The sequence below is a fragment of the Ambystoma mexicanum genome, chromosome 1q (genome assembly GCF_040938575.1).
Source record: "Ambystoma mexicanum isolate Mex_15411 chromosome 1q, UKY_AmexF1_1, whole genome shotgun sequence".
Classification (NCBI taxonomy): domain Eukaryota; kingdom Metazoa; phylum Chordata; class Amphibia; order Caudata; family Ambystomatidae; genus Ambystoma; species Ambystoma mexicanum.
Window position 1 is genome coordinate 1,032,399,900 of NC_090922.1, and position 27,834 is coordinate 1,032,427,733.

At 41.8% G+C, this 27,834-nt stretch overlaps 1 protein-coding gene across 3 annotated transcripts in view; it reads left to right on the forward strand.

Moving 5' to 3' along the window:
• SSX2IP (SSX family member 2 interacting protein) overlaps positions 1–27,834 on the forward strand; it is a 706,324-nt gene that overhangs the window by 230,959 nt on the left and 447,531 nt on the right. For all 3 annotated transcript variants that reach the window (XM_069641705.1, XM_069641707.1, XM_069641706.1), the window contains exon 6: positions 26,550–26,685. In XM_069641705.1, the coding sequence (XP_069497806.1) occupies positions 26,550–26,685 (136 nt within the window). The remainder of the gene's footprint in view (positions 1–26,549; positions 26,686–27,834) is intronic.

Consider the following 27,834-nt stretch of genomic DNA (forward strand, 5'->3'; position numbering starts at 1 on the left):
ATAACAGATTAAAACAATTAATTAAAATAATAAATACGTGGAACTCCATATGTCAGGACACTTGTCTGCCTCTTTTGGTTCATTCGGGTACTCTTTCATCTTGGTACTCTTAGATCCTTCTCTATAGAAGTCATCTTTTCTTTGGCATTCCGGCTATTTTGTCTTCACCTCCACCCGGAGGCAGGCATCTTTTGGTCTTCATCCAGGGGACTCCAGGACTCCGTCTCCCATGACCTCCGGTACAAATATGTTAATATTCTAAATCAAATAGAAAAGAAACAGATTAAGTATATAGCACAATACTAATTTCACCCTTTTGCCAAAATAAAACACGCCTTGTAAAATGTTCTTTCGCCTTCTGAAATGAAACACATGTTATAGAGAACAAGCATACATAAAACAACATTCATGTTTAATACATTTTCATTCTGCAACTTCAGCTTCTGTTTTTTATATATATATATATATACTACAGTGTTTATATGCCCTTATAATCAACCATCTTTTTAACTTCTCTGTCACTGCCTCCTGACTGTACCCATTTATTTTATCTTTTTGTGTTCAAGGGACTTTCTGTTGTATTGTGTGCATCAGTAGGCAGTAACCCCAGGGCTTTCTGTTTCTACATGCTCAAGCTGCCTAATCTTGTGTCTGGGATGGCATGGCTTGATCTGATTTACATGGACAAACTGCTCTATCGCTGTTTCACCTTCATTCTTCAAAATTTTATAAACTACAGGAGAGATCTTATCTATAATTCGAAATGGGCCCTGCCAGGCTGCTAGAAATTTAGAATTTGTCAGTTTACTTTTTCCAAAATGAAACTTGTACACCTGATCCCCTACACTGTATTCTCTCACTGATGTTCTTTTATCATAGTATGTTTTAGCACTGCCAGCAGCCCTTTCCAGATTTCTCTGCACAAAAGCAAATGCATGTTGCAAATGCTTCCTCAGTTCATCAATGTACTCATGAACTGTGGATGCACTCACAAGTGTCTGCCCATGTGTTCTGTATAATAGGTGTTGTGGTAACACCATTTTCCTACCTGTCAAGACCTCATGGGGGCTAACACCTGTTGCTTTGGTAGGAGTTGACCTGATTGCCATTAAAACTAAAGGTAGACGTAAATCCCAGCTGGAACCTGCTTCTGCCACGAATTTCTTTAAAATATCCACAACAGACCTATCGCTCCGTTCAACTCCACCTGAAGAGGCTGCCCGATATGCGACATGTAGTTTCCTTTTCACACCCAGTATTTGCCATACCTTACTCATTAGAGTACTTGTGAAATGACTTCCTCTGTCTGACTCAATTCTTTGTGGCAACCCAAACCTTGAGAACATATGGTTCACCAGCAATGTGGCTGCTGTTTGCGCACTACAATCTGGTGCAGGAATACATTCAATCCACTTCGACATCAAACATATAACACTTAAAATGTAACGGTTTCCTCTGCTCGACCTTTTTAAAGGGCCTACATAGTCTATTTGCAAATCTGACCATGGGAGAGTTAGGCCTCTTCATCAATGGGGCTCTATGCATTGGTGAAGCAGGTTTAAATTGGGCGCATACTAGACACCCTCTAGTATATAATTCCACATCTTGGGACATATGTGGCCAGTAAGCATAATCTTTTAGTATTTCCAATGTTTTTTGTGAACCTCTGTGGCCTGCAGTTATTGCATCATGTGCATGTTGTAGCATTAGCCCTCTGAATGAAAGGGGTACCACCCACTGCATTTGTCCTGTTATGGACTCTCTAATCATGAGTCCATCCTGCAGTCTAACTCGTTTTTTATTCTTTAATAGCACCCTCAACTCTTCTTTTCCCATACAATCATTTTCTGTTCAAGGGTTTTGTTCAGGATCTATCTAATGGTTCTAATAGATTCCCAAAATTCGATCATTCTTTTGTGCCTCAATCAAATCTTGGTCTGGCATATCATGACCCCACTGTACCACTGGTTGCTCTGTCTCCTTTGGTGTTTTAGAACCTGTTACTGCATCAATTTGTATTTCACCCAGTAAATCATCTCTAGGTAGCCATTCTCCCATCACAGCCCCAATTTTAGCCAGGTGGTCTGCCTTATCATTACCCTCCTTATCCTCTCCGGTTGTTTTTAAATGCCCACAAATTTTTCTCCAGTATATTGTCAAATCATTTTCTGACACCAATTTGTCTATGGCTTGTATCATTTTTCCATGTTTAAGTGGCTTTTTGTTGTATGTAACCATGCCTCTCGCTTTCCAGCCAGGTAAATGCTCCACAAAACTATTTCGTGCATAGTCCGAATCAGTCACCAGGACAATTTCACTGAATTTATTATCAACTGCAGTAGCAATTGCTTTATAAATGGCCGCCAATTCGGCCACTTGACTGCTTCTAGCTCCAATCCTCATCCCTACACTGGGGACGCCTTCACATTTCAACCAGACATTCCCTATTCCTGACACTAATTGTTTATTACTGTCATTTTCAATGTGAAAAGCACAACCATCCACATATACAGTTGGCAGATCCTTGCATGTTTTTTCATCAAGCTTTGTGTGGTGATTGTTCAAATTCCTGCAAACTAGGTTCCACTTCCATTTCGTTTGATACTTGTTCAGCTGCACAGTCATGTAAGTCAGATAACCCTTGAGCAATTAGGCTCTTTTTATTTTGTCCATATCTCACTTCTACAGGAAAACCTTGTAATGCCAGCGTCCATGAAGTGATTCTGGACTGCGCTAGATTACCTGACCTAATTCTTTTACTCTCTAAAAACTGCAAAGGTTGATGATTTGTTTCAATAATCACCTTTTCTCCCTGAACAATAGGGCGGAAATGTTGTAGCGCAATAGGGCCTTTTCACATTCATTGAATTTCATTTCAACTTGGGAAAATGCTTTACTTGCATATGCAAGAGTTTTGTGATTCACATCATGTTTTTGTGATAACACTGCTGACATACAATGTTCAGAGAACCCTATTTTTTTTTATTTTTTATTGTTACAGTTGATAAATCAACTTTTCAATAATACATTCATAAAAGAACATCAAAATTTTGATTTAACAATTAATAATAAAAAAGAAAGAAAATACATATTCATTTCACTAACGAATTACCTAACATCATCTTCTAACTAAAAGGTTACAAGGAAGAAACCACATGAACATACTAAAATAAACCATCACATTGTTTCTCCAGCCAGCCCATTGACAGGATTTTTGAGTAGAAACAAATAAATTCTTCTGTAAATACACTCAATGACCATCATTCGCCTCAGCACAATTATTCACATCTGTTAATTTCAGGGCAAGTAAAAAAGTTAACTACTGCAATTCTTACTTTTGTTAACCTTGTGTTATATATATATATACCACCACAATGATTCTTTTGTTATCAATTTGTAACCTTCAAAGTGTGGTTTTAAAAAACCTAGTTCTTACTTCTACCAATAACGGACAAGTCACAACTAGATGATGTAATGTTTCCTTCATTTCATTGTTCTTACAAAATCTACAAAAATTCATTTTCCTAGGTATTAACTTCCTTTTTGCCAAGATTTCCCTAGTATGCCAAATGTTTAATCTGTATCTCAAGAACATATTCCTGTATTTGGATCCAGGGAATTTTAATAAATAAGTCTCAGTCGTTCTTAACTTTTTTTATCTCAACCTTGAATTCAGATCCATGTTTGCTGTTTACACATTTATCATAAGTATTACACCAATCCCATATCAGGATTTTCTTTTTGGCCTTCATTGGATTATTCATTAACATATCATCAGGCACATCTGCATTTACTAAGAAATCTTGAACCTTGTCCCTCCATTTGGCCATAGCCAAATGATTAGTTGTCATTATATATGTCGAAAGTATCTGCATAATTGAATTCACTTCCATTTTCAGTAAGCATTTGCGATATATGCAGCATAACTTCCACATATACATTGTGTAAAGTGAAGTCAAACCCAACTCATAGCGCACTAAACAGATTGAAACTGATTTTGGTAGTTTCAGAATTGATTTCCAAAAAGCACCCTCCAATATGGACCAATAAGATTCATCTCTCCAAGATCTCGTTTCTGCGCCATATATCACTGTTGGGATAGCTTTCTGACAGTAGAAAATGAGTATTGGCTTCAAAGAAAACATTCCATATTTATGATTCAACAAGGTGGCCTAAGCAGTGGCGGTCTTCATTTTCCCTCGTATTTCATTATAATATGGAGTGTCAGATTCAAAAGCGTTCATATTAAGTCCTAAGTACTTGTATTCGGTCACATTTTCAAGGCGTTGTGACTGCAAGTACCAGGACAAACATACCTCTTTTTTATTGCATCTCATGCCAATCTTCATGGTCTTTGATTTCGACAGGTTTACGCTCAATTCATTATTTTCCACATATTTACCCAACACATTTAGCAGCCCCTGCAAACCCTCGCTGTTTTAGCTAGCAAAACTAAGTCGTCAGCATAAAACAGCCATGGGATTGCAGCTGTCATCAGCCTTGGTGCATCTGAGACAACACTCCTAAATTCATCCGCCAGATCTGCTATATAGAAGTTAAACAGCGAGGAAGCCATTCGGCAACCCTGCTTCAACCCTCTATGTATGTATACAACGGGTTAAAGCACCATCCAATGTTATTCTGACCTGTATCGAAGTAGCTGTGTGAAATTCCTGAATCCAGAATTTCAAATGTTCAGGGCAGTTTTTATTGGTCAATTTCTGAAACAATAGCTGTCTCGATACCGAATCAAATGCGGTTTCCAGATCTATAAAGGCCATGTATAATTTTTGTTTTACCTGTAATTCGTGTGTTTTAATGGCATGAATTACCTCTAAATTAACCGCCGTTCCTAATCCTGATCGAAAGCCCGTCTGGAAGGGGTCATTAATTGCATATTCGTCTGTCCATTGGTTAAATTCATCCAATAAAAATCTGACGAATAACTTCCCTGGTGCATCTAACAGAGCCACTGGTCTATAGTTCCTAGGGTCCGTCCTATCCCCCTTTTTATAGATGGGAACTATGATCGATTTTTGCCACGATTTCGGAAGAATTTTTGTATATATTTGGTCAAATAATACTCGCAAAATAGCGGCCCATGCCTGTGGATGTTCTCTAAGCATTGAATTGGAGAGTCCATCCGGGCCAATTGCTCTAGATGAACTTAACTTCTTAATATAATATACAATATTTTCCTCCGTGATTTTTAACTGAGTTATTTCCTTAACAATTGGACCTGAAGGTCTGTTAGCCCATACAGCACTTGCATATAAGGATGAATAATAATCAGTCCATACCTCCTCTGGGACCGCATTTACTTGAACAATCGATTGAGCAGGTACATATTTTTTATTAATCCCCAGATTAAAGCAGAATTTTTTAAAGCCAATGAATGTAACATAATTTTCGCATCTCTTAAAATCAAATTGGCTCTATATTCCTTAAGCCAGTTTTTATAAGAGTTTTTCAGTTTATTGCTTTTTTCCATTCCAATGTGCTACATTCAGGCAGATTACGGATCTCCTTTTTTAGTCTACCTTTTCTCAGTCGCAACTCATCATTTTCATGCCGATGAGTTTTTTTGGTTAATTAAACCTACTTGACCATTTTTTTGCTTGAACAAATGCAATATAGCTACATAGTTACCATCTTGATATTCTACATTTGGCTCAAGAATGTCTTTTGGGTATGATATTGCCTTTAAAAGCTGTGACAGCATAGGGGAAGTCCATCTAAACCTGTTTCCCCTTGCAGACATCACCAAGGAATTTGTATACATTTGTGTTTGATTCTCACATTCATCATCACTAATCCACTCCCAGTTCAAAGCCAATATACTGTGATCACTCTGTGTAAGTTCAAATATATCCAATGCAGTTAGGAGATTAAACATTTGATTGTCTACGAATATATAGTCAATTCGTGATGTTAACTTGCCCCTGTGCCATGTATGCTTAGGCGGGATGTCTCCATTAATGGCACCGTTCACCATATGCAAACCTCTGTCTCATCAACCCATTCCATTGTTTGCTATAGCTGTTAATTTTGCCTGTTCACCCTCCATACAATTCATATTCAAATCACCGGCTACAACAATATGTTTTATCGACACATCTTTAGCTATCAAATCTAGACAATGTCCCATATCCTTTCAAAATGTATTTTCTTTTATATCCAGATGGTTCCAGTATAAATTTACACAAGCAATAACTTTAGTATTGCATGTGATCTTGACTAATTGAATATGCTTGTTTGGAGAGTACCACGGCGATAGCTTCCACCCGTTGCCCGTTTTTACTATCACCATTAAACCTCCCTTAGGCCTACCTCTGCTTTTGGTGGATGCAGCTATCAGTTCTATTTGATGATTTTCCCAGGCCGGAGCAGATTCCAACCAAACTTCTTGCAGTAAGAGTAGGTCATATAGCTCCAACTGAGCTTTTGAAGAGGAAGTTAAATGTGCATTTCCTCGGGTGTTCCATGACGCCACTCTAACCACCTGTTTTGGTGTTTTATGTTCTAGCTATCAACGCTCCATTATTGCAGTTGTGGCAGGAAAACTTGCAGCACGAGGTCTTTCGGCATGCATGGTAGAATAAGAGATCGACATAGGATTTTGTTCCCATGATTTATTTCCAGGTATTCTGAATATTTTTGGTTGATGTAACTCAATTTTTTGACTTTTCTCTGCCAAATTAAGCAACATAAAACCCATGTGATAGATTTCCATTCGTTCTTGCCATATAGCCTCCTTTACCACATTCGAAGACATCCATATCTTTACCACTGATGTATCATATTCATGAATAAATTCAATTTGGGCTAAGTCAGAGGATTTCACTCCTTGTAACCTTGTGACATTTCCGAAGATATTTAACACTGATAATCTATTTAGATCATACATCTCAAATTCACCTCCCCTGCATTGCATAATTAGACTTACATGTGTGTTTTCATTACAACTAACTTGTTTACCATTCGATCTATCATTCTTTTCGGTTTGTTTTTGGTTAAAGGTTTTCTTAACTTCATGGGCATTAAAGGTTAGAGTATTTTGATGCAGTCTTGTATCGAATTGTTTTGCTACAAATCCTCTACTTGCTTCTAAATTTTCTAAGGACTGTCTCTGGAATTCATTCTTTAAGTTCGCTTGAGATAACTTTGGTCTCTCCTCATTTACCTGTTTTGTTGTCACTATTGGTCTTATCACAAATTGTTTCAAAGATTTTTCAATTTCTTCTCTGCGCTCTTCCAGAGTCATATAACTACCTTGATTTGCAGAGTCCATGTCTACAGTTTCTTTTGTTTTTTCCACACCATCTACCCCAGCCATAATTCTGGTGACCACTACAGGTTCCATTTCTTTTTTTTTTTATTTCTTGTACCAAAGAGTCTAGCGGTGCATATTTTAACTCTTTCTGAGCTGTATCTGGATTTACTATAGATATAGAATTATCCATCACAGCTAGATTGGGTTCTTTGTTTTGCTCTTTTAATTTGGCCATGGCAACATATTTTCTCACTATAGCAGCACTTTTGTCCTGTACACGTTTATCCGGCAATGTTAGAAGCTTTATAAATTGTCTGGAATTTTTATTTTTTTGAGCTTTTGTTATTTTTTGATTCTTGTCTTTCTTGAGAATATTCGTTTTAGTCTTTTTGAAACTTTTAGTGCTTTTAGTGCTTTGAAGTTGAGGGCCCTGCACTGAAAATATATTAGACTGGGTTATTCATTCCCACAGCCTTTTGCTCGACGTCATTTCTATTTGTCTTTCCCAGTTCATTATCCTTGTCTATTTCTGTTATTTCATTGCCCTTTTCCAGCTGAACTGAGCAGCCATTCATTTGTTCTTCACATACTTTTCCTTTCATACTTTCAAGCACTACATGTGTTTCCCTGACCCGTTCTTTTCTCTCCGAATGAAGAGTCGCTTGCACAATCAATTCTATTTGTTTTAGCAACTCTTCATTTTGATTAGAACCATCCTGTGCTGTAGGCACCTTTACTGTCTCTCTTTCTTCATGTGTCATTCTTGTTTCTACCAATTCCTTGAGTAGGAAATTTTGATCTGTGAGTCGAGAGTCTAAGGATTCATAAAGTTTAGCTAACGCATATAAAGCTGTATTCATTGCCTGTAGTGTATTGCCTTCCCTCAGTGAATTATTCTGTCCATTTTCATTTTGTTCTATGGCTTTCACCCTAGATTGTCGCGGTGTAGGGTGTGTAAAAGATATAGACAGCACAGATGACTCGTGCTGTGAGTCAGCAAACAAGACTGGTGATTGTGACAATTGCTCTCTTTCTTCCATATTTATAGATTGCAATTCCTGTATATTCGCATTCGTTTCCCTAGTTGTAGAAGCATCATCTACACCCACATCACCTTGCTCATTTTTCCGTGCCTCACCTGTGTCATTCATCACATCATTGTGTTTGTAATTTTCCATCAAACCGCCTATGTTTGTTCCATGTATCTGTACAATAGCCACTACATTCTTTGTTGGAGTGACAGAAATCTTTTTTACAGGTATCACAAATTCTCCCAGCAAATCTATTTGAGAAAAGGCCATCATCAGGGAGTCAGAAGGAGAACATAAATCAATTGGAGGAGTCGACTCCTCTCCATCTACCGTTATTCCATCCCCCAGTGGTTTCTCAATTATATTAGGAATACCCATTCTAGAATTGGATACGGCATTCAATAACACGCTAGCTGGAGGACATTCGGGATAAAACTTCCTAATATCTACTGTGTTAGAAAGCAGTCTCGAGCGTGATACAATCTTTCGTGGTACACTTGGAATTTGTGCACCGCGTTTAGGCGTAATCATCACTAGATCAGTTTCAGTTGTTTTACCGACCAAATTAGCAACCGGCGGCATACCTGTACGTAAAGTATACATTTTTCTTTTTTTTGTACGATCTCCTGACCAGTTTCAATATCACTCTTCCCAAGGCGAGATTATGCCAATGGGAGACTAAAAAATGAAAAAAAAAATAAAAACAAATAAGTAAAATAAGATATAATTTCAAATACAATCAATCACTTCATAAATAAAATCGCACTCCCCGCTCACCAGCTCCTCAGCTTAACAGCCCTTGCAATGCCCTTACACAAATGCGCGCGCGCGAATGCGCGTGCGCCAGTATTGATAAAGGGAATGCTGGGAGCTTGAGCTCAGAGGCGGAGCCAAAAGTCACTGCAAGATAAATAAACGTTTGTTTAAATCCACCACAACGTTTGTTTCAGTAGAAATGCACACAGTTCTTGCTTCTGGTGTCAACTTTAGGTGCAAGTACCGTGTTTAGCGTTCAATGAAAAAAAGTCCCTCCACGATCCACAGGGAAATCAGCCGTAACAGCCCTTGCAATGCCCTTACACAAATGCGCGCGAGAACCCTATTTCTACAAAGAAATCCCTACCCTTTATGGGATATGCTAAACATGGTGCCTTTACAAGACATTCCTTCAATTTAGCTACTGCCTCAGACTGCTCTTTTTCCCATATCCAGGGTGTATTCAGTTTAAGCAGTTTAGTCAATGGTTGAGTAATTTCAGCATAATTTTCAATGAACTTTGTTATAGCCTGTCATCCCTAATAAACTTTTTACCTCTTTCACATTTTTAGGGTCCTTTTAGTTTTTGTATGGCCTCTATTTTCTTCTTTTGTGGATTTAGCCCATGTTCAGTCACTTCATGGCCTAGAAAGTTCAATTTTTTTCTTGCACCATTGTGCTTTTTGTAAGGACACTTTGGCGCCTGCTTTCCGCAATTGGCCAAGCACATGTCTTTCATCAAAATGGCTTTTCAGGCTTTCATTTTTTATCAGGACATCATCCACATAAACTATGGTTCCTCTTTCCGCTGCATCGGGCATGGCCTTTATAAAAAATATGCCAAATTCACTCCCACTATTGATGTACCCGAACGGAGCTCTAAGCCAGGCGTATTGAGTCCTGTCAAATGTAAAGGAAAATAAATTCTGTATCTCCTCTGCCAATGGCACGCACCAATATCCAGAGGTGAGATCTAATGTGGTAAACACTTTTGAACCATGTACCTGAGCTAGGCCCTGATCAATGAATGGCAGTGGCCATCTGGATACTGGCACTCTTTTATTTAACTCCCTCAAGTCTGCACATAGCCGCCATTGACCATTTGGCTTTAACACACCTAAAATAGGTGTATTGGATGTGCTATGAATGGGCCTGATGATTCCCTGAGCTTCCAAATTCTTTATAATCTCTGCTAATGATTCTAAACATGCCAGCAGTAGTCTATACTGGCGTACAAATACTGGACTTCTGCTACACCCTTCTGGTAGTGTGGCCACATGTAAATCAGTTAAACCGCAATCATAAGCATCTTTTGCAAATACATCCTTAAACTCCATAAATATCTCCCTCAGATTGTTTCTATCCTCATCGCTGTCACATGCATCCGCTGATAAAATCTGCTCTTCTACCATTTTGGAAAATTCTGGAAAATCTTCTGGTAAGGGAATCTCGGCGCTTTCCTATAACTGTGTGGCTGTGTCTTTTTGTAAAGCTGCCACTTTTAAATATTTTGGCATATCAGCTTCCACTTCAATGGGCTGATTTTCTGTTTCATTTTCATTTAAATTAAATATTATGCAATCCTCTTCATGGCAGCACACTGTCTCATTTGAATCATAAGGATACACAAAATTAATTTTAAATATTCCTTTGGGCTGAGAGTCCAGGTGTTCTGGCAACTCACCCTTGGCATCTACATACTTTTCAGGGATATTTCTAATCACCATGTTATTTAAATCTGCCGTATAATGTGATTTTTGTATGGCCATTCCTAATGGGGAGTTTTCCTCTAAATTAATATCCTGACTACCTTTTATTATTTACCATAATTTTTACAGATCCTTCACCAATATCTACCAATGGAATGTATTCATAATCCAGGCCTTGCTGTTTTATGGATTCATTCAGGCATACAAATGCATCAGTCTCATCTATTGTCCATTTTTGCATTTCAGTGTTATTGCAAACTGTTTTGTAAATGCAGGAATTAATAGTATCTTTCCTCATTTGTAATTCGATTGCATAAGGAACCAGTTGTGCACAATGATAAGCCCTTCTTTTGTCTTCAAATTCAGGTGCCGGGCCACCTAGGCGTGACCATATTTTTTGATTAAGGACATCTAACACCATACACATTCTGTGCATGATGTCATTGCCCATGTGAAAGTCATTTTGTGCTCCACTCACTATCCATACATTATGGTAAATTGTTTTCTGCCCAATGCTAATTTTAAGCATGCATCTGCCTGCAATTCGGTTTTCAAAGTCTGGACTGTCCAACCCAGAAACATATTGGTTTTTGATCCTAAATTTCGGGATTTCCTCCCTCTCCATTATTTTTTGCAACAATTTCTCATTAATGAAGCTCCTCTCCTGTTCAAGCGCTAAAGTGGCTTTTATTGTTTTAAAACAGTCATTTATACCAACATGAACCCATGGTTGCTCATCTTCCATGTGTATTTCAGCAAGAGTGGTAATGTGTTTTTCTGAATCTGTTTTAGGAGCAATATTCTGTTTGATTGTTTTCTCTTTTAAATAAAAACGTAATGTGTGCTCATCTATGGCAGTCTGCCAATTTTTCCTTGGGTCCAAGTATATTTGTAGAGGTAGTCTTTCATTGTCGCTCTGCATTTTGTCTTGACACATTAATATAACAGTGACACTAGGTATGCAACTATTCTGGAGATATACCTCCACAGCATCATTTGTTTTGGCAACGGTGTGACATTCATTTATGTTGCTGTTTTGTGATTTTAGTTTCTTAGGTCTCAATGGTTTCTTGGTTAAGGACCACAGCACTCCATTCACCCCATCTATGAGAGGAGACAATCTTTTCAGGCAATCTGTCCCCATCAGAAATGGAATTTCACAAATAGATGTGATCAATACCTCTTGTTTCATTCTCTGGTTTCCTATTTTTATGTCAACCTCAGTTACACCTATGATGGGCACCTCCTCCCCATTAAAGTTATGCACTGGACCTTGATTTTCCTTCACTGTGATCTGATTCTGTGGGGGTCTCCCTTCATTGATACTCTTTACCAGCTCCTTGGACATAATTGTGGCCTGTGCGCCAGTGTCAATCATAGCAAATGTTTGGCATTTTTCTTCTACAGTGATGGGTGCATAATATCTGTCCTCAACTTCCTCTAATACACATAAGAAGTGTGAATTCTTACTGATTTCAGGGCTCACCTTTCTCAGGCATTTTTCACTTTTGGCTAAGCACATTGGTAAATGGAAAGACATTTTTCCCTCCTTTTTACCCATTTCTGCGCGAGAGACTTTATTCATTTCTCCATGATCAGAGGTTTTTTGGAGTGTGGCCACTGTTCGCCCATCCATCTGGGTATCATCAGGGATCACATTACAACCTTCCAAGTGAACATGTGTAACAACATCATTTAGTAATTTGTCATTATTTAACTCTGTGCATTTGTGATCATTTAGTGTGGTACCAGCCCTTTCAGCCTCTTCAAAAATACTTGGCTCAAAGAATTCTTCAGGTGATTGATTTGTACCCTCCCTTTGAGTATTCCCTTTTTCTGTCCCTGTTTGTTCACCATTTTGATTGTCCAGGGAAGGAGCTATAGCATCCCCCACTTACTCCCTGTTCACTGGTATTCCCCATGCATGAGTCATTTTTCTTAAATCTGTCCCTTTGTTCTTTTGGAATTTCAGGTGTTTCTTTTTCATTTGCACAAACCTTCAATGTTTGATTTAGCTCGAGGTTAAACCGTACCTCTTTTTTTAGAAGTGTTTGCACTTTCTGTTACATGTTCATTTACTGGCGTTTCCACTTTTAAATCATTGGACATCTCAGTCATTATGCGAAATTACATCAGGGCAATCCGTCTTTTTGGCACCGCAGGTATCATGAGTACATAGTCACTTTTCAGACGCCCCCCGGTCATTGCTATGGCCATCAGCCCCCTCCTTGGATGGCTGTTTTTGCGCTGTATAGAGCTTTCCTATTTGCTCAGCTAACATTTTCACTTGGGCCTCAAGGCACTGGAACCTTTCCATCTCTCTAGAATCCTCTTTCTGAGGCCCAGGTCGATATTGGTTGTTTCCCCCTGATTGGATCTATTCTGATACCTCTCAGGTGATTGATGTCTGTTGGGATGGTTTCTGAACTCTTGATTCATTTGTGGAGGGGAGCGCGGTGCACCCATCCTTTGATTATAGTCCCCTGGTGGGGAATCATTGTACTGACGTGGATTGTAGTTCATGTTCTGCCTCATGTCCTGTCTCTCAGATTGTGGGTACTGGCCCCTATGTTGATTCCCATTATCAGTAAATCGATCCACATATCGGGGTCTATCCTGATTACCATGTATCATGGTGTTGGGATCAAACCTTCTCTGTGTCCCCAATGTCTGGTAGGGACCATCATTTCTTTGATCTTGATTTTGTCTCTGGTTATTGTTCATACCTGACATATCAGGCCGATATCCTGCCCGGGGTCTGTCCCCTAAATACCTAGGGCTGATGAAGCTCTCCCTGTTACTAGGATCATGTGATTGGAACATTGGTACAGGAAAGGGCGATATTTGTTGATTACCTCTTTGTTCAGGTGTCACATTATTTTTACCTGGGCTTTGAGCAAACTCAAGGGACATTTTGGCTGACCTGATTTCCATTACTGTGGCTGAGGGTTCTTTAGATTTAGGTCTAGTATCTTTCATTTTATCACTTTCTCTACCCTGACAATAGAGTACCTCATATAGTTTTGTGCTTTGATGTACAATCCATTCAAGGGACTTGTCACGGTCAAATTCACGGACCAATTGGGATATGATGTCTTTCTGTAGCCCATAGAAGTATGCAGTTTTAAACTCATTGGAATTTGGGTCAAAAGATACATCGAAGCGAGAAAATGCTCTTTTTAAGTCTTGTAAAAATTGGCGAGGGGATGTATTAGGCCCAGCAGTGATTGTGTAAGCGACTTTCTTTGCCTCCTGCAATGACTGAAAAGGAGAAAAATGACGCCTAATTTCTTTTTCAAACTCCACCCATGTCATATTCTGCTGTTCATTTAATCCCCTTATGATGCTGGCCTTCGGAGCATCTAAAGTTAAATGAAAATATTGTCTGTACTGTTACTTAGGTATCTGGAGTGCTTTAAAAATGTCATGAACCGCTTCTAAGTGATCCTCAATGCAGCATTCACCTCCCTTTTTAAATGGTTTGATCAGGGCTTTAATGGATTTCATTATTTTTATGGGGCTACTTGTTGCAATGCATGGAATTGCACTACTTTGTGATTCAATCCTGGTGTCAGGTGTATGGGATTGGTGGCTGCCCCCAATGGGAGTATCAAATCCCCCAAGGGCGCTGCAACCAATTTCAGTCACCAGCCCAGTCACTGGAGCACTAGCTCTTTGGGCAGAACTAGAATTTGCCTCCACTCCATTGAATGTAGTACCCTGCCGCCTCTCCTGGGACCTGGGAATGCACATTTGTTGTTCTAGGTCTTTGCACTTTGCACTTTTTAAGGAGCCTGCGTGCTTCATTTTGCAGCTAGTTGTTTTCATCACTCATTTTATTCATTACATCCTGCATGTCACACATTTGCATTTGGCATTCATTGAATTCTTTGTTTCTCTTGTTTCTTTGTTCCCTCGTCTGCCAACAGTATGCTTCTTCCCACCCGACAAATGCACCTTTCTCCAACCCCGGAGTGAATTGGGCATTGCGAGTAAGGGAGTAAACAGGGACAGATAATTTGTAATACCAGTTCTCCTGACCACACCATCCCATGTGTGACCAGAGCCGTTATCAAGGGGACTGCCCACCACCGCCCTATGCATCCATCGCCAGATATTGTCTGGGTTCTCGCTAAACCATTCTCATATAACCCTTCTTGAATCATTTTAACCATTTCTTGCTCCTCACCTTGGAGATCACTTTCTTTTTCAAAATTTTCTTTTTGTAAAATCTGCATTTCTGAAACAATCTCATCTTTATCCTGTCTAATGTGGTCCACTAAGGCTTTTAAGTGTACCAATTCTTGCTCACTATCCTCATTGTTTCTTGCTTTTGGACAACTGAGCATCAAAATCTCTGCATTTTAATTGCATGTCTTTTTTGGCATACATCCAATTCTGCTCTTAACATTTCCTGATTTTTACTTGCCCCATCTAATTCAGTCTTTAACCTGTTAATTAGCTAGGTATCATTTTCCTGCATTCGCAGGGACCTATTCAAAATAAACCATATTTTGGCGCATAGCCGTATTAAACAGTCTTTCTCTGCACTTTTATCGGCTGCATTCAATAATCTTGTAAGGCAGACCTGAATTATGCTGCCTTCTGTAAAAATATTGTCTAGTTTTTCTTTCTGCACCTCACCCTGAATGCGGTCATACCATTCTAAGGTACTGTTCCACGACCACGTCCCATGTGCAAACAACTTGGCCTCTAAATATTGCACTAGGTCTGAGAATGTGGTTTCCCTTTGTGACATTCTGAAATTAGTTTTTAGTAACACACTGCTATTATGAAATGGGTTCCCTTTAATGTACAGATGGCAGTGTGAGACACACTTGGCACGCCCAGTAGGTGCTCTGTGATCACTTTCCCGGCCGGCAACGCACCATAAATATGTTGGGTATTTTGTGTAGATTTGGGGCCTGGCGGTATTTTCTTACCGCCGAAAAATAATTTAGCAACAATCACTCCTTGTATTCAGATTGGGATATGTATAATAATACAGAGGATGTGCATTATTTCAGTACACAGACAGACATGCGTGGTTGGTATGCGTGGTTGGTGGTATTTTTGGTGAGCATAATTCCTTTGTTTTATTTGTTGCCCCAATATCCAGAACCCCTTATTTTTGTTTAGATTTTTCGTGTAATCACTAGAAAGACCTCAGGCTTGCAATTCAGGAACACCACATTTTCATTTTTAGTGTGCCACCATGGGCAATTTCTCGCTGTCTAATCTACGCAGCGAGCTATCCTGCGGTATCTATCACCAACTTATTTACTACGTCTGGTGAGCTATGTCCAGGGCCTCCCTTTCTGCCGACTCATAGACCTCCAGCAGACAATGACACACAGTTAGTTATAATTGCTCATACTGAATGACATTGTGCACACAGCTGCAGCCAAATCTTATTTTTAGCTACCTTAAAAATGACAATTGGACTGTCTAAACATCTCCCCACATCATCAGCACTGTATTGGTAAATGCACAAAGGAAAGAGAAAATAAAACGCACCACCCGTCTGCTTTCAGATATTTTTGTGTATTATAAAAGTTACATTTAAACACGATCTCACTCTTTTACAGAAATAAATGAAATAGCACAGTAACAGCATTATTTGTGATACACTGAGAAGAGAGTGGCGGGGAACAAGAATTCAATTTGCAACATTAAACACGTGGGTAAAGCACATGAATCTCCTTTCCTACACTGACTGAATATTTTCGCACACACTCAGCCCCCACACTTCAGCGAGACAATTACCAGGCTTGTTCAGCATGTAACTTCTTTGGCTGGTCGCCTTCTGGAGGGGTTCACCCAGCAAGGACAAGTATTTGCTGTCACTCAAACTGGGACTTGTTGACTGGAAATCCCAGTCTCTGCAACCAAGTTGAATCTGCTTTAGGAATCGGGCATCCCCAGCTATCAATCAAGTCCTTCTCGGAGCTGTGTCAGGATGTCTCTCCAGCTTCTTCCCAGAGATTATACAAGAAAACTCTGGTTACCTCCTACCAAAGGATCCTAACCAATAAAATTCTATCATGCCCTATCCACCCTCTGCACACAATGGCTTGGCTTATACAGTTGCAACTGTAACCAAACTGATTTCCTGCTTATTCGAGTCTTTGCTTCCTACAAATACTGTGAACAGAGCGCAGATGGAATAAAAAAAAAAAGATCTGAATGTGCGTTTAAAATGACTTTCAGAGCCTGTCATTGTCCATTCATTTTGCATTGGAGAACACATTGTTATTAATGAGTTGGCGTGTTAGTTTTTTGTTAATGAGATTAGTTCATTAATCCTCAAATGTGTCTCCTGCAACAGAGGAATTTCAGGTAAAAATATGCTTTTAACTGTGAAATTATTTGTATTTTATATGTGGAAATCGTTTTTTACTGCATAGCCTGTTTTCATCTACATGTCCATAGGTTGCACTGGCAACACATAGCTTGAAGCAATTGCACCAAACCCATGCAGTGGCGCTGCACTTCAAAAAAACATGCTATACATTGATCCTGTGCAGTGGTGCTGCGCTCTGTGCTCCCAAAACACGCTAAACAATCCTACAGTCGCCTCCCGCCAGTAGCCATCTGCTTGTGGACAAGTCCACACCAGGTGATACAGGGCGCCATTAGCTCCACAGCCTCTCCAGCAGTGTGAAGGGATTTCAGGATTGGCTTTTTTTAATTGGTCCGGAGTGACATAATATCTATAGCAGAGTTTATATCCTCCTTCCCTGTTCGAGATGCATTGTGTGCTCTTGTGTAGCATGGTCCAGATCTTTCCCCATCCATCCATGTCTATTGCTCGGCCTAGGTCCCTCTCCCAATCAAGCATATACTTTCATTTTTTATCAGGTTCTGTTCTGTCTGGGAGACGATAGAGCGCTGAGATTCTGCCCCTTGTAGTTGCTGATTGTAGGGTCAGTTCTAGTGCAGTTGGGTCTCTAGCCCACTTTTCCCTGACCGCTTTGTGCCAGATACAATGCTGCAAATTGGGCATAATGGAACCTCTCGGTCTTTCCCACCCTGAATTTTTCCCACCATCTTTCAAATGTTATGGGCAGCCCCTCTTCTAGAAGTCAGATAATTTTTCCAGCCCTCCCTCCTTCCATGGTGCAAAGCTGTGTGGTGGAGGGGGGGGTGTTTCCTGGGGAATATTCAGGATTATTCCAGATGGGGGTAAGCAGGCCCATGGTGCCCCTACAACCTCATTTCCAAGCCGCTAGCTTCCAGCTGCGAGCAGTAATTGTTGTTGCTTTAGAGGACCCTGGTTTGCCTGGGCATTTATGGGTGGTAGGTGCGAGAGATCAGCTGGGGGTACCGGGCTCCAGGCCTCTTCTAGTTGCTTCCATAATGGCTGGTCCGTTGACTGTGCCCATGTAAATGCATGAGACAGTTGTGCTGAATGTGCATACTCCCAAACCTCCCAGTGCCCTCCCACGGAGCATGATCTTTGCCATTCTGGATTTCCTCCCTCCCCAAACACATTTTTGTATATTCCTCTGTAGGGTGAGCAATTCACTCTAAGGAATGTGTACCGGAAGTGCCGCGCATTGGTATAGCAATCTGGGAATTGGGTTAATTTTTACTGCAGCTATTCGCCTGAACCAAGAGATTACCCTGTGCTTTAGGTCTCGCCGAAACTCGTCTAATAGGTGTGGAAAGTTACATAGATACAGATGGTAGGTGTCTTTAGGGATCTGCACCCTGAGGTATTCGTTCGTGGTCTCCGCCCAGGCGATTGGCAACATGGGGCTAAGGTCCGTTTTTGTTTTTTTGTAAGGTTAATCCGAAGTACGGAAGCACCTTGCTAATATAACCTCAATGCACTAAATCAAACGCCTTCTGCGCATCTAATCATAGTGCGAGCATTCCCTCCCCTATCCTGTGCACAATTTCTGAAGTTTATGGTTCACCTAATGTAATCATGCGTCCCTCCTCCCCAGGATAAAACCTGTTTGGTCCCGGGCTATTATGTCAGGGATATGCGCTTTTAGTCTATTTGCCAACACCTTCGAGTAGATTTTCCCATCATTGTTCATTGGGGTTATTGGCCTTTAGGAGGCCAGTTCTGGGTCCTTCCCTCGCTTGTGGACCAGCATCGTTAGCGACTCTGCCATTGACTTAGTGACTGAGCCCTTTGCCAGGAAAGAGTTAAACAGGGACTCTAGTTGCGGGGTCAGGATATGTGCGTACGTGTTATAGAATTTTGCAGCTAGCCGCCTCAACCCAGCGCCGTACCTTTTAGGGACTTCATAGCTTCTGCTATTTGTTCAATTGTGATGGGGGTTTTTAAGGCTGATAGTTAGGCCCCAACAACTCTCATAAAGAAGCCTAAGTAATTGGGGAGATTCATGAGGGAGGTGGGTGGCCCAGATATTACTGCTTTTTGGTGGTTCACCAGCTCCTCAATTTTGTCCGCATCCATGTATCGGGCTTTGCCATCAGCCCCTAGGAGTCGGACAATGTTTCTACTGTGCAGTTCTTTCAACTTCTATGCGAGAACCTTGTTTGCTTTGTTACCTTTACTATAATAAAATTGTTTTGTGTAGGCCAGTGATTTGGCTGAGCTGTAGGGCCAGTGTATCTCCAGCGCGTTTATGGCTTTTTTCAGGGCTCTGTTTTCCTCGTCATGTGGGATTTCAGCTCTTTTTCCAATGACAATACCTTTTCCTCTAGTTTAGTTGCTGCGATTTTCCAGACCCAGCGTTGTTCTGCCCCCGCGCCTATGAGTGTACCCCTCACTACCGCTTTCATGGCATCCCAGATGACGTCTATGGCCGTGTCGGGCTTCGTGTTTTCAATGAAGTAGTTGGTTAGTGTCTCCCCGGTTTCCCTTTTAATGCTCTTGTCTAGGAGAACGGAGTCACATAATTTCCAGCATCTTCGAGGGGGGGTGTGTAGAACCACTTATGCAAAGGATTGCTGACACTGGGGTGTGATCTGAGATCATTCGGGTGTGTATTTCTACCTTGTCCAGGCATGGGTATAGAGCGCTTGTAATTGGAGATCTATTCTCAAAAAGCCCTTGTGTACATGGGAGTAGTGGGTGTAATCACTAGTTCCTCCGTTGGACAATATACATGCATCCACCGACTCCGTTTCCCTAAGAAACCTGCCTAGAGATAAAGACTTGGGTGCAGTCGGTTCTGGTTGGGGGAGGGGGGTAAGAGTTTTGTCCACTAGAGGATCAGGGACTAGAAGTACTCTGCATCAATCTGGAGCGTATGTCGGTGCCTTGCGACAGCCTTGGGGCGGCAAGGGTACACCGAGAACATTCAGATGGTTGCCCTATGTGAGAGACTGTGTCACTCTATAGCTGCTGGTACAGTACTTGGGAGTTTCACCTGGCTAAGAAAGTCAGGTTTTACTCTTGACCTGCAATCCAGACTTTTGGATATGCCGTTTGAGCGATTCCAACTATTTGGATCCAAGGTGGATGAACACCTTGTAGCCTTGAGAAGCTGCAGTCCTCTAGGGCAGCCGCTAGATCTTACTATGGCGATTAGACCGCCTCAGCAGGATGGAGGAACCGGTCGTTTCGGCTCTACTCTGTTGGAAGAACTAGAGGGAACAGAGTAGAAAACCTTGCGGCTCCCCAGGATGTACAGGTAGAGGTGCTGCTTCACCCTCTGCCACTTTGCCACACGTAAAGATGCTGGGTTAACCTGCCCATCACCACAGTCTTTAAAGCAGTTTTGAAGCCGCAGAAGGCAAAGTATTACTTCTGATACCTGTGCACTTTTTTAAAAATATTTTTTTTATTAGCATTTGAACATTAACAATCCTCATCCCTACATAACACCCTAGTCCACATTTCCCAGAACTGTAACCACCCCTCATTAGTTTTAGGATCACTGCCACACTTCCCATCATGTTCCTCAGATTGGGAGGGGGTAATACGTTTGCCCATTGTTTCATGTAGGTCCATTGTGTCTGGGCTGCTGGTACAATTTACTTATCTGGCGAGCTCCAGAATTAGTCGGTATTTTTCCAGTGGTGCGAGTTCCCTAGTGATGGATTGTTTCATGCCCGGGGCTAGTAACCAGTGCCTCAACTCTGCATATCGGAACTATTTCTCCTCCTGCAACCCTATGGATTGTTTGCATTGGTTGAACGGCGTGACCTCCTGCCCTTCCATCATATCCCTCGTCTGCCAACAGTATGCTTCTTCCCACCCGACAAATGCACCTTTCTCCAACCCCGGAGTGAATTGGGCATTGCGAGTAAGGGAGTAAACGGGGACAGATAATTTGTAATACCAGTTCTCCTGACCACACCAACCCATGTGTGACCAGAGCCGTTATCAAGGGGACTGCCCACCACCCCCCTATGCATCCATCGCCAGATATTGTCTGGGTTCTCGCTAAACCATTCTCATATAACCCTTAACTGGGCTGCTTGATAATGTCTGGAAATTCGGGACCCCCATGTCCCCGCCCCCTATTGGAGCCGTTATGACTTTACATGCCATCCGTGGTCTTTTCCCTTGCCAAATAAAATTTCCCACCGATTTATGCAGGGTCTTAAAAAATGTCTGAGGGACTGCTTTGGGAGAGCTTGAGGGTAGTACAGTATGTGCAGCACTATCATTTTAATAACATTGATCCGGCCCATTCATGAGATATTAAGGGACCATGCTCCTCCAGCCATATCTTTATCGATTCTAACAAGGGTAATTTGCTTGGTACATATTGTCTAAGGAATTCGTAAACGAGACCCCCAAGTATCAGAGGATTCCATCTGATTGCACCAATTGCCCAGTATCTAGGAATGCTTGTCTCCCCCCTGATGTTGAAGCCTGCCTGATCTGGGTGAATCGGCACTGGGGTTATGTTGTCTAACCTAGATGCTAATATTTTGGTAAAAATCTTTGCGTCTATATGTATTAACGCAATAGGGCGATACAAGCCACACAGGGTTTTGTCCTTATTAGGTTTAGGGAAAAGAACCAGTTTCTCCTCTTCCATGGACTGGGGAAATGCTCCGAGGTGGAAAAGGAGTTTGGAGATGTCATCATTGGGGCCAAGGTATCTTGAAATGCTTTATAAAAAATTGCAGGGAAACCATCCGTGCCGAGAGCTTTATTCGGCGTTAGGGATCGGACCGCAGCCCGAACCTCGTCCTGTTATCGCTTTCACTTTGATCTAGTCTTTGCAACTGGCATGTTCATAGGTAGGCCTTTTGAAGGTCCTTGTCTGGGGATTCCGAGGAGTACAAAGTTGAGTAGTACTCCGTAAATGCCTGGAGTATCTCCCTAGATGTTTGGATATAGAGGATCATTCTAGCCGCCTCTATTTTCAATACTTGTCGCGCTAAGAGTCGATCAGCCTTATTTGCTTGTACATGATATCGCTGTCTTAAAACTATATATCTTTCCGCCTGTTCAGTCAGTAGGGTATCAATTTGACCTTTGAGGTGCCTATATCCCTTACTTCCAGTGCAGGGTGATAGTTATTATGGCGGGCGCTGGTCATGCTCTGTTTGCTTAGATGCTGATGTCTAAATAGGTCGGGAGTATATTGAGGTAAGGTTCCTGTCTCCTGTTGGGCTCAGTGCTCAATCTCCCACCAGGGATATTCTCTGTGCCATTCCTGGCCCCTTCACCTCCCAGATGGAACCTGTTCCCCCCTCCCTACTTGTATTTTTCAGGTGCCAAGGGCTATCTGGTGCCCGAAGGGTGCATTTACTTGCCAGCTCGTGTGTTGTGGGAGGCCTGGTGTCACTGTGCTTGAGACCCGGGTCTGTCTACCGCCAGGGCCCGGGCCCCGCCAGCAGCCGCTCCCTCGGGCTGCCTTAGTCCTGCGCCCTAACAAGGAACCGATGATGAACAGGATCCTTCCTGGGTTCCTCCAGAGTTTTGCCCACGTCGGGTATGGTCTCACTGCAGTTATTTGATGTCTGACGCTGAGCCTACTTGTCCGCCCCGCTGGTGCCCAAAAGACAGTCTCTTCCCGCTTCCTGCTCCACCCTCTTCCTTTTTTTTCAATTAACTTGTGCCCCTGCTTGCCCTCAGGATAGCAGACCTTTCTCCAGGAGTTCACGCAGCCTTAACGCCCTGAAGCGGGGGGGTTCTTGTCTCTTTTTGCACCTTTATTTGGGATTGCAGGGTGGGAGCTTGCTCCTCAGTGTTATGATCCTGGTGGCCATCTTGGAAACCTACCTGGGCACTTAACAGTTACCCATGTAACTGCCTCCCTTTTCTGAAAATACCTAGACTCCCTCCTGCCCCAAAAGGCCAGTGCTTGAAACTACCAGATTTGCTCATTTTACAGGAAGTTCTAGCCCTATTGGAGAAAGATGCAAACCGCAGCGGAAAGAAATCAAGGCTGATACACTCCTTACTTTCTGATTACAAAAAAAGGACGGAGGGCTGCGACCCATCTTGGATTTAAGATGCTTGAACAAGTTCCTCAGAAAGGACAAGTTTAAGATAGTCGCTCTTTTACAGATCCTCCAGGTCCTTCAGCTCCAGGATCAGATGGTGTCATTGGATCTTCATTATACTTATTTGCATGTTCATATACATCACAAGCACAGGAAGTACCTGAGATTTGCCATTGGCAGCTCTCATCTGTTTAGAGTACTGCCATTCGGGGTGACCTCCGCCCGAGGGTCTCCACCAAGTTGGTGCTGGTTGCAAATTAGAGGGAAGGAATTCACATCTACCCCTACCTGGACAATTGGCTGATCAGAGCCTGTTTTCCTGAACAAGCTCTGTAAAATCTAGACCGCACCTGCCACTCTCTCCACAAGTTGGGCTTCTCCCTGTATTTCACAAGGTCTTGCATGACACCTTCCCAGAAGCTGCAATTAATTGAAGTCCTGGACTCTTCCTTGTGGACAACTTGACCCCCTCACGCCCCCCTGCCCCCTGCAAGGTAAGGGCTCTTCACATATCGCAGATGGAAAACAAATTTCAGAGTGCCCCAAGTCTTTCGACTTTTGCTTTTCTGAGGTTTCTCGATCTCATGGCATCCTGCATTTTTCTGGTGCCATAGGCTTGTCCGAGGATGAGATCCCTTCAATGGGCTCTCAGAACCCAGTTGTTGCAGTTCTCCAGCAGAATGACTGTTCTCGTCAGGTCCTGAGCAAGGTTTTGCAGGATCTCGTGGGGTGGGCCTGCAAGGAGAATGTGTTGCAAGGGGAACCTTTTTGGCAACCATGGCCAGAGATTGTAGTGATTACGGACGCCTCCCTTTCAGGTTGGGGCGAGGTGGGCACACCAATGCTCTGACGATCAGTGGGAGCTGGTCTCTGTCGGACTGCACATTACCCTTTTGGAGCTGAGGGCAATCGGGCTAGCTGATGGCATTTTTGCCTTCTGTACGGGGTAAGAACGTCCTGATAATGACAGACAACACAGTGGCCATGCATCACCTTAACCAGCGAGGAGGTGTAGGGTCACTACCGCTGTGCAGTGGGGAAATGCAGCACTGCAATGGGAAATATGTCGTCAGTTCAGCTAGCCGGAGAGGAAAACACTGCAGTGGACGCTCTGAGTAGGCAGGTCAGTCTCCCACAAGTGGGACCTAGCTCAGGAAGTCCAAGAGATTTTTGCACTTTGGGGAACCCCTCATGTGGATTCACGTCCAGTGTCGACATGAAGTGTGGCTTCTTCTGCTCCAGTGAATTTCCTCAGAGGCGCTTAAGGGGATGCCTTCGTAGTGGACTAGGATTGTACACGTCTGTACGGGTTTCCACCAGTCCGTCATTCCTCATGTTCTCAGGATGTTGAGAAAGGGAAATCCATGATCCTGATTGCTCCGGATTGTGCCAGGAGGACGCCAGACCTGGAAAGGTCTGCCCTCCAATTCGCCTTCCCCCAAGGGAGGAGGTTCTCTTGCAAGAGGGAGGTTGCTTTAGGACCCTCCACCTTCACGCCTGGTTTCTAAGAGGTTGAGGTACAGAGATTGGGACCTTCTGGTAGACTCCATGGAGGTGGAGCTTTCGGCCAGAAGGCCAGCAACAAACACTCTGTACCCTGCCGTTGGAACAAGTTTTGCAGCTGGTGTAGAGATGAAGGAATTGACCCATTTTCTTGTGACACATCTTGGTGTTGTCCTTTCTTCTACATCGAAACCATCGGGGGCTTCAGGCTTCTACATCCAAGGGCTATATGGCCATGCTGTCCATTTGTAAGTGCTTGCCGCAATAAGCTTCCTATTTCAAGGTTCCTATTTTTTTTAACTAATATTTTCCCTTTCGTCGTTCTGGTCTGGGACCCCAACCGTGTCTTGAGCTTCCTGATGGGTACTCCTTTTTGAACCATTGCATTCCTATCATCTTAGGATGCTTTCATTTAAAAACTGTTCCATTACCTCTGCTCGCAGGGTTAGCGAGCTTGAAGCTTTGTTTTCTAGGCCACCATTTACAGTCTTCTATAAAGACAAGGTAGTCTTGCATGTTTGCCCATCATGGTTTCAGAATTTCATTTAGTGCAGAAAATAGTTTTGCCCACTTTATACCCTCTCAACCATCTAAAGAGGAGCAAAGACTCCATAGATTAGATCCTAAGAGAGCGTTCACCTTTTACATTACCAGGCTATCTAAATTTAGAGTGGATGATCAGCTGTTTCTTGGGTATTGATATATTATTTATATATATTACACTTTGGCGTAAAGCGCTATATAAATAAAATAAACATAACATATTTGGGCCATAGGACGGGACAGGCGGTTATGAAACAAACGCTGTCTTAGTTGAGTATTCTGTGTATTTCCAAATGCTACAATGTAGTTGGGAAAGGAATTCCTGATGGTTTAGGAGCTCATTTGACTAGAGGAGTTGCCACTTTCTCAGCCCTTCAAACGGGGCGCCGGTGCATGATATTTGCAGTGCTGCCACCTGGACTTCAGTGCATACATTCACAAAGCATTATTGCTTCGATTACCGATCTGGCCAGGAAACCAGATTTGGAAAAGCGCAGTACCTGTCCATTTCAGGGAAATTCATTCCAAAGGTTTGTGTTCCTAGACATTTGAAGTCCACACCTGGTGAGGAATGGAATTGCTTGGACATGTGGCCAATAGCTGCCAAAAGGTGCGATTGGCTGAACAGACGTTGGTAATACCTGACACATACTGATTCAGTGCCTAGTCAAAAGCCAAAACTATTGGCTTTGCCAGTGCTTGTTTGTTTTGGTTTGGAGACGTCTTGCTTTAGGCAAAAAAACAGTTTGGTACGGCTTATTTGGAGGGCTCTCTGTTCGCCATGTTCCCAACCCCTTCAAGTTAGTAAAATCATTCTAACGCCCACACTTGATGGCGCAGTTCCCAGGTCTGTACCCCCTCAACTTTTCATGCACTCTGGTATTTGTAGAGCACGGAACCTGGCTTTGTTAATCGCCCGGAGCCATGGAATTCTTTCCATAGTCTATGGGACAAGCTTTTTAGGCATATGGATCTGGTTAATATCGCAGTGTCTGGACCACTTTTCCATTCTCTTCTCCAATGTGGATGGAGCAGAAATGAGCATCGAGTTGGAGACTGTGTACTATGCGGTTCAGGCCCAGACTGGGTATATCCCAACAGGGAAAGCAGTGAACCTTAAACTACCACCCCCCAGTTAATATGAATTTCTTGTAGAGGCATGCAAATAAAGTAGCAGTATTCAATTTCGAATTTTTCATGCTTTTAAAAAATAAAAATAGAGGGGGTGAAAGACACTACCTCTTTGAGCTTACCTATTTTTGAATTTGTTGTAAATGTTGCAAGGTTTTTGGGAAGTAGCTTGTGGCTAATTTATTTTTATTTTTTTATTTTGTATGCAAGGTTCAAAAACTACAGAATATAATTGTGAGCCGTGCTACTCAGTACAGTCATAACATGAAAAGGAAAGAGCGGGAATACAACAAACTGAAGGAGCGTTTACATCAACTTGTTATGGACAAGAAAGAAAAGAAAATGGGTAAGAATGTTTTCACATTTGTTACTCTTTTTAATAGTGTGCAGCCTGACTTCAGTATGTACTTGTGTCTTGCCCGTAGAGTTCAGTGGATAGTTTATATTCAACATATTTTATTGGCTGTTGACATCCAGAATTATTAAGACTGCAATAAATGTGTAACCATCGTGTAGGCAAATCTAGTTGCTTAATTTGTCACTCTGTATGTTCTTTCTAAACTAGACGGTTGTGACAATGTCTAATGCTCAGGAGTACAGGAATGAGTAGTGGCTAAAATGCCTACTTGGGCCCCCACTTCCACTAAGCCAGCAGTAATACCAAACAAAAAAATTAACAGGCCCAGCCAGAATACTATACTGCCTTCACCTTTTGTTTTGGAAACGTGGGCCGAGGGTTGCCTATACTATCAGGAGGGGTGTGAAGTGTGAACAGTAGCAACCCACACCGCAATGGATCACAGATTCATAAATAAAAGAATGCCCATCGAGGCTCTATACAAATTAACTTTTTAATTAAACCATAAAATCCCAAAAAGCTAACAAGAAAACACAACAAAAACATACCTGTGTAAGAAAATCTTTTCAGAACTGGTATAGAATAGCTCTTTGGGTATTTGAGCGGTGATTGTGCAAGTGATTGCCGCAATGTTACTTTAAAGATTGCCTTTAAATGAAAAGTTGCGAAGGAGCTTTAGTCGCTATGGTCCCAGAAAGTGGACCCGGCTGAGTGGAACTCTCAACAACACCCAGTTTGTTTTTATTTTTATTTTGACTTTTTTGGTTATGGCTGAAAATCAACTTTCCAATAAGAATTGCGTTAAATTATGACATTCATGAATTTAAAGTCAACATGAATTATAACATTCAATTAATTTAAAACAAAACAATATATACATAATAAAACAGTGCACAATATGACAACGAAGAGAAAAACAATGTAAGAAAAATGATAACATGAATGTTGCACCCTCTGCATGTAAAGAGCAGCAGAATCATAAGCTCTTTTCTTAGTTACAACTTCACCATAGATGTATATGCAAATTTAGAGTGAAGTATATAAGCTAGGCCCCAAATTTTCATTATTAGGAGGAAGGGCGTTTCTAAGGGCATATACACTACTCATCAGTTAAGTTTTAAAGACATGATAAACTTA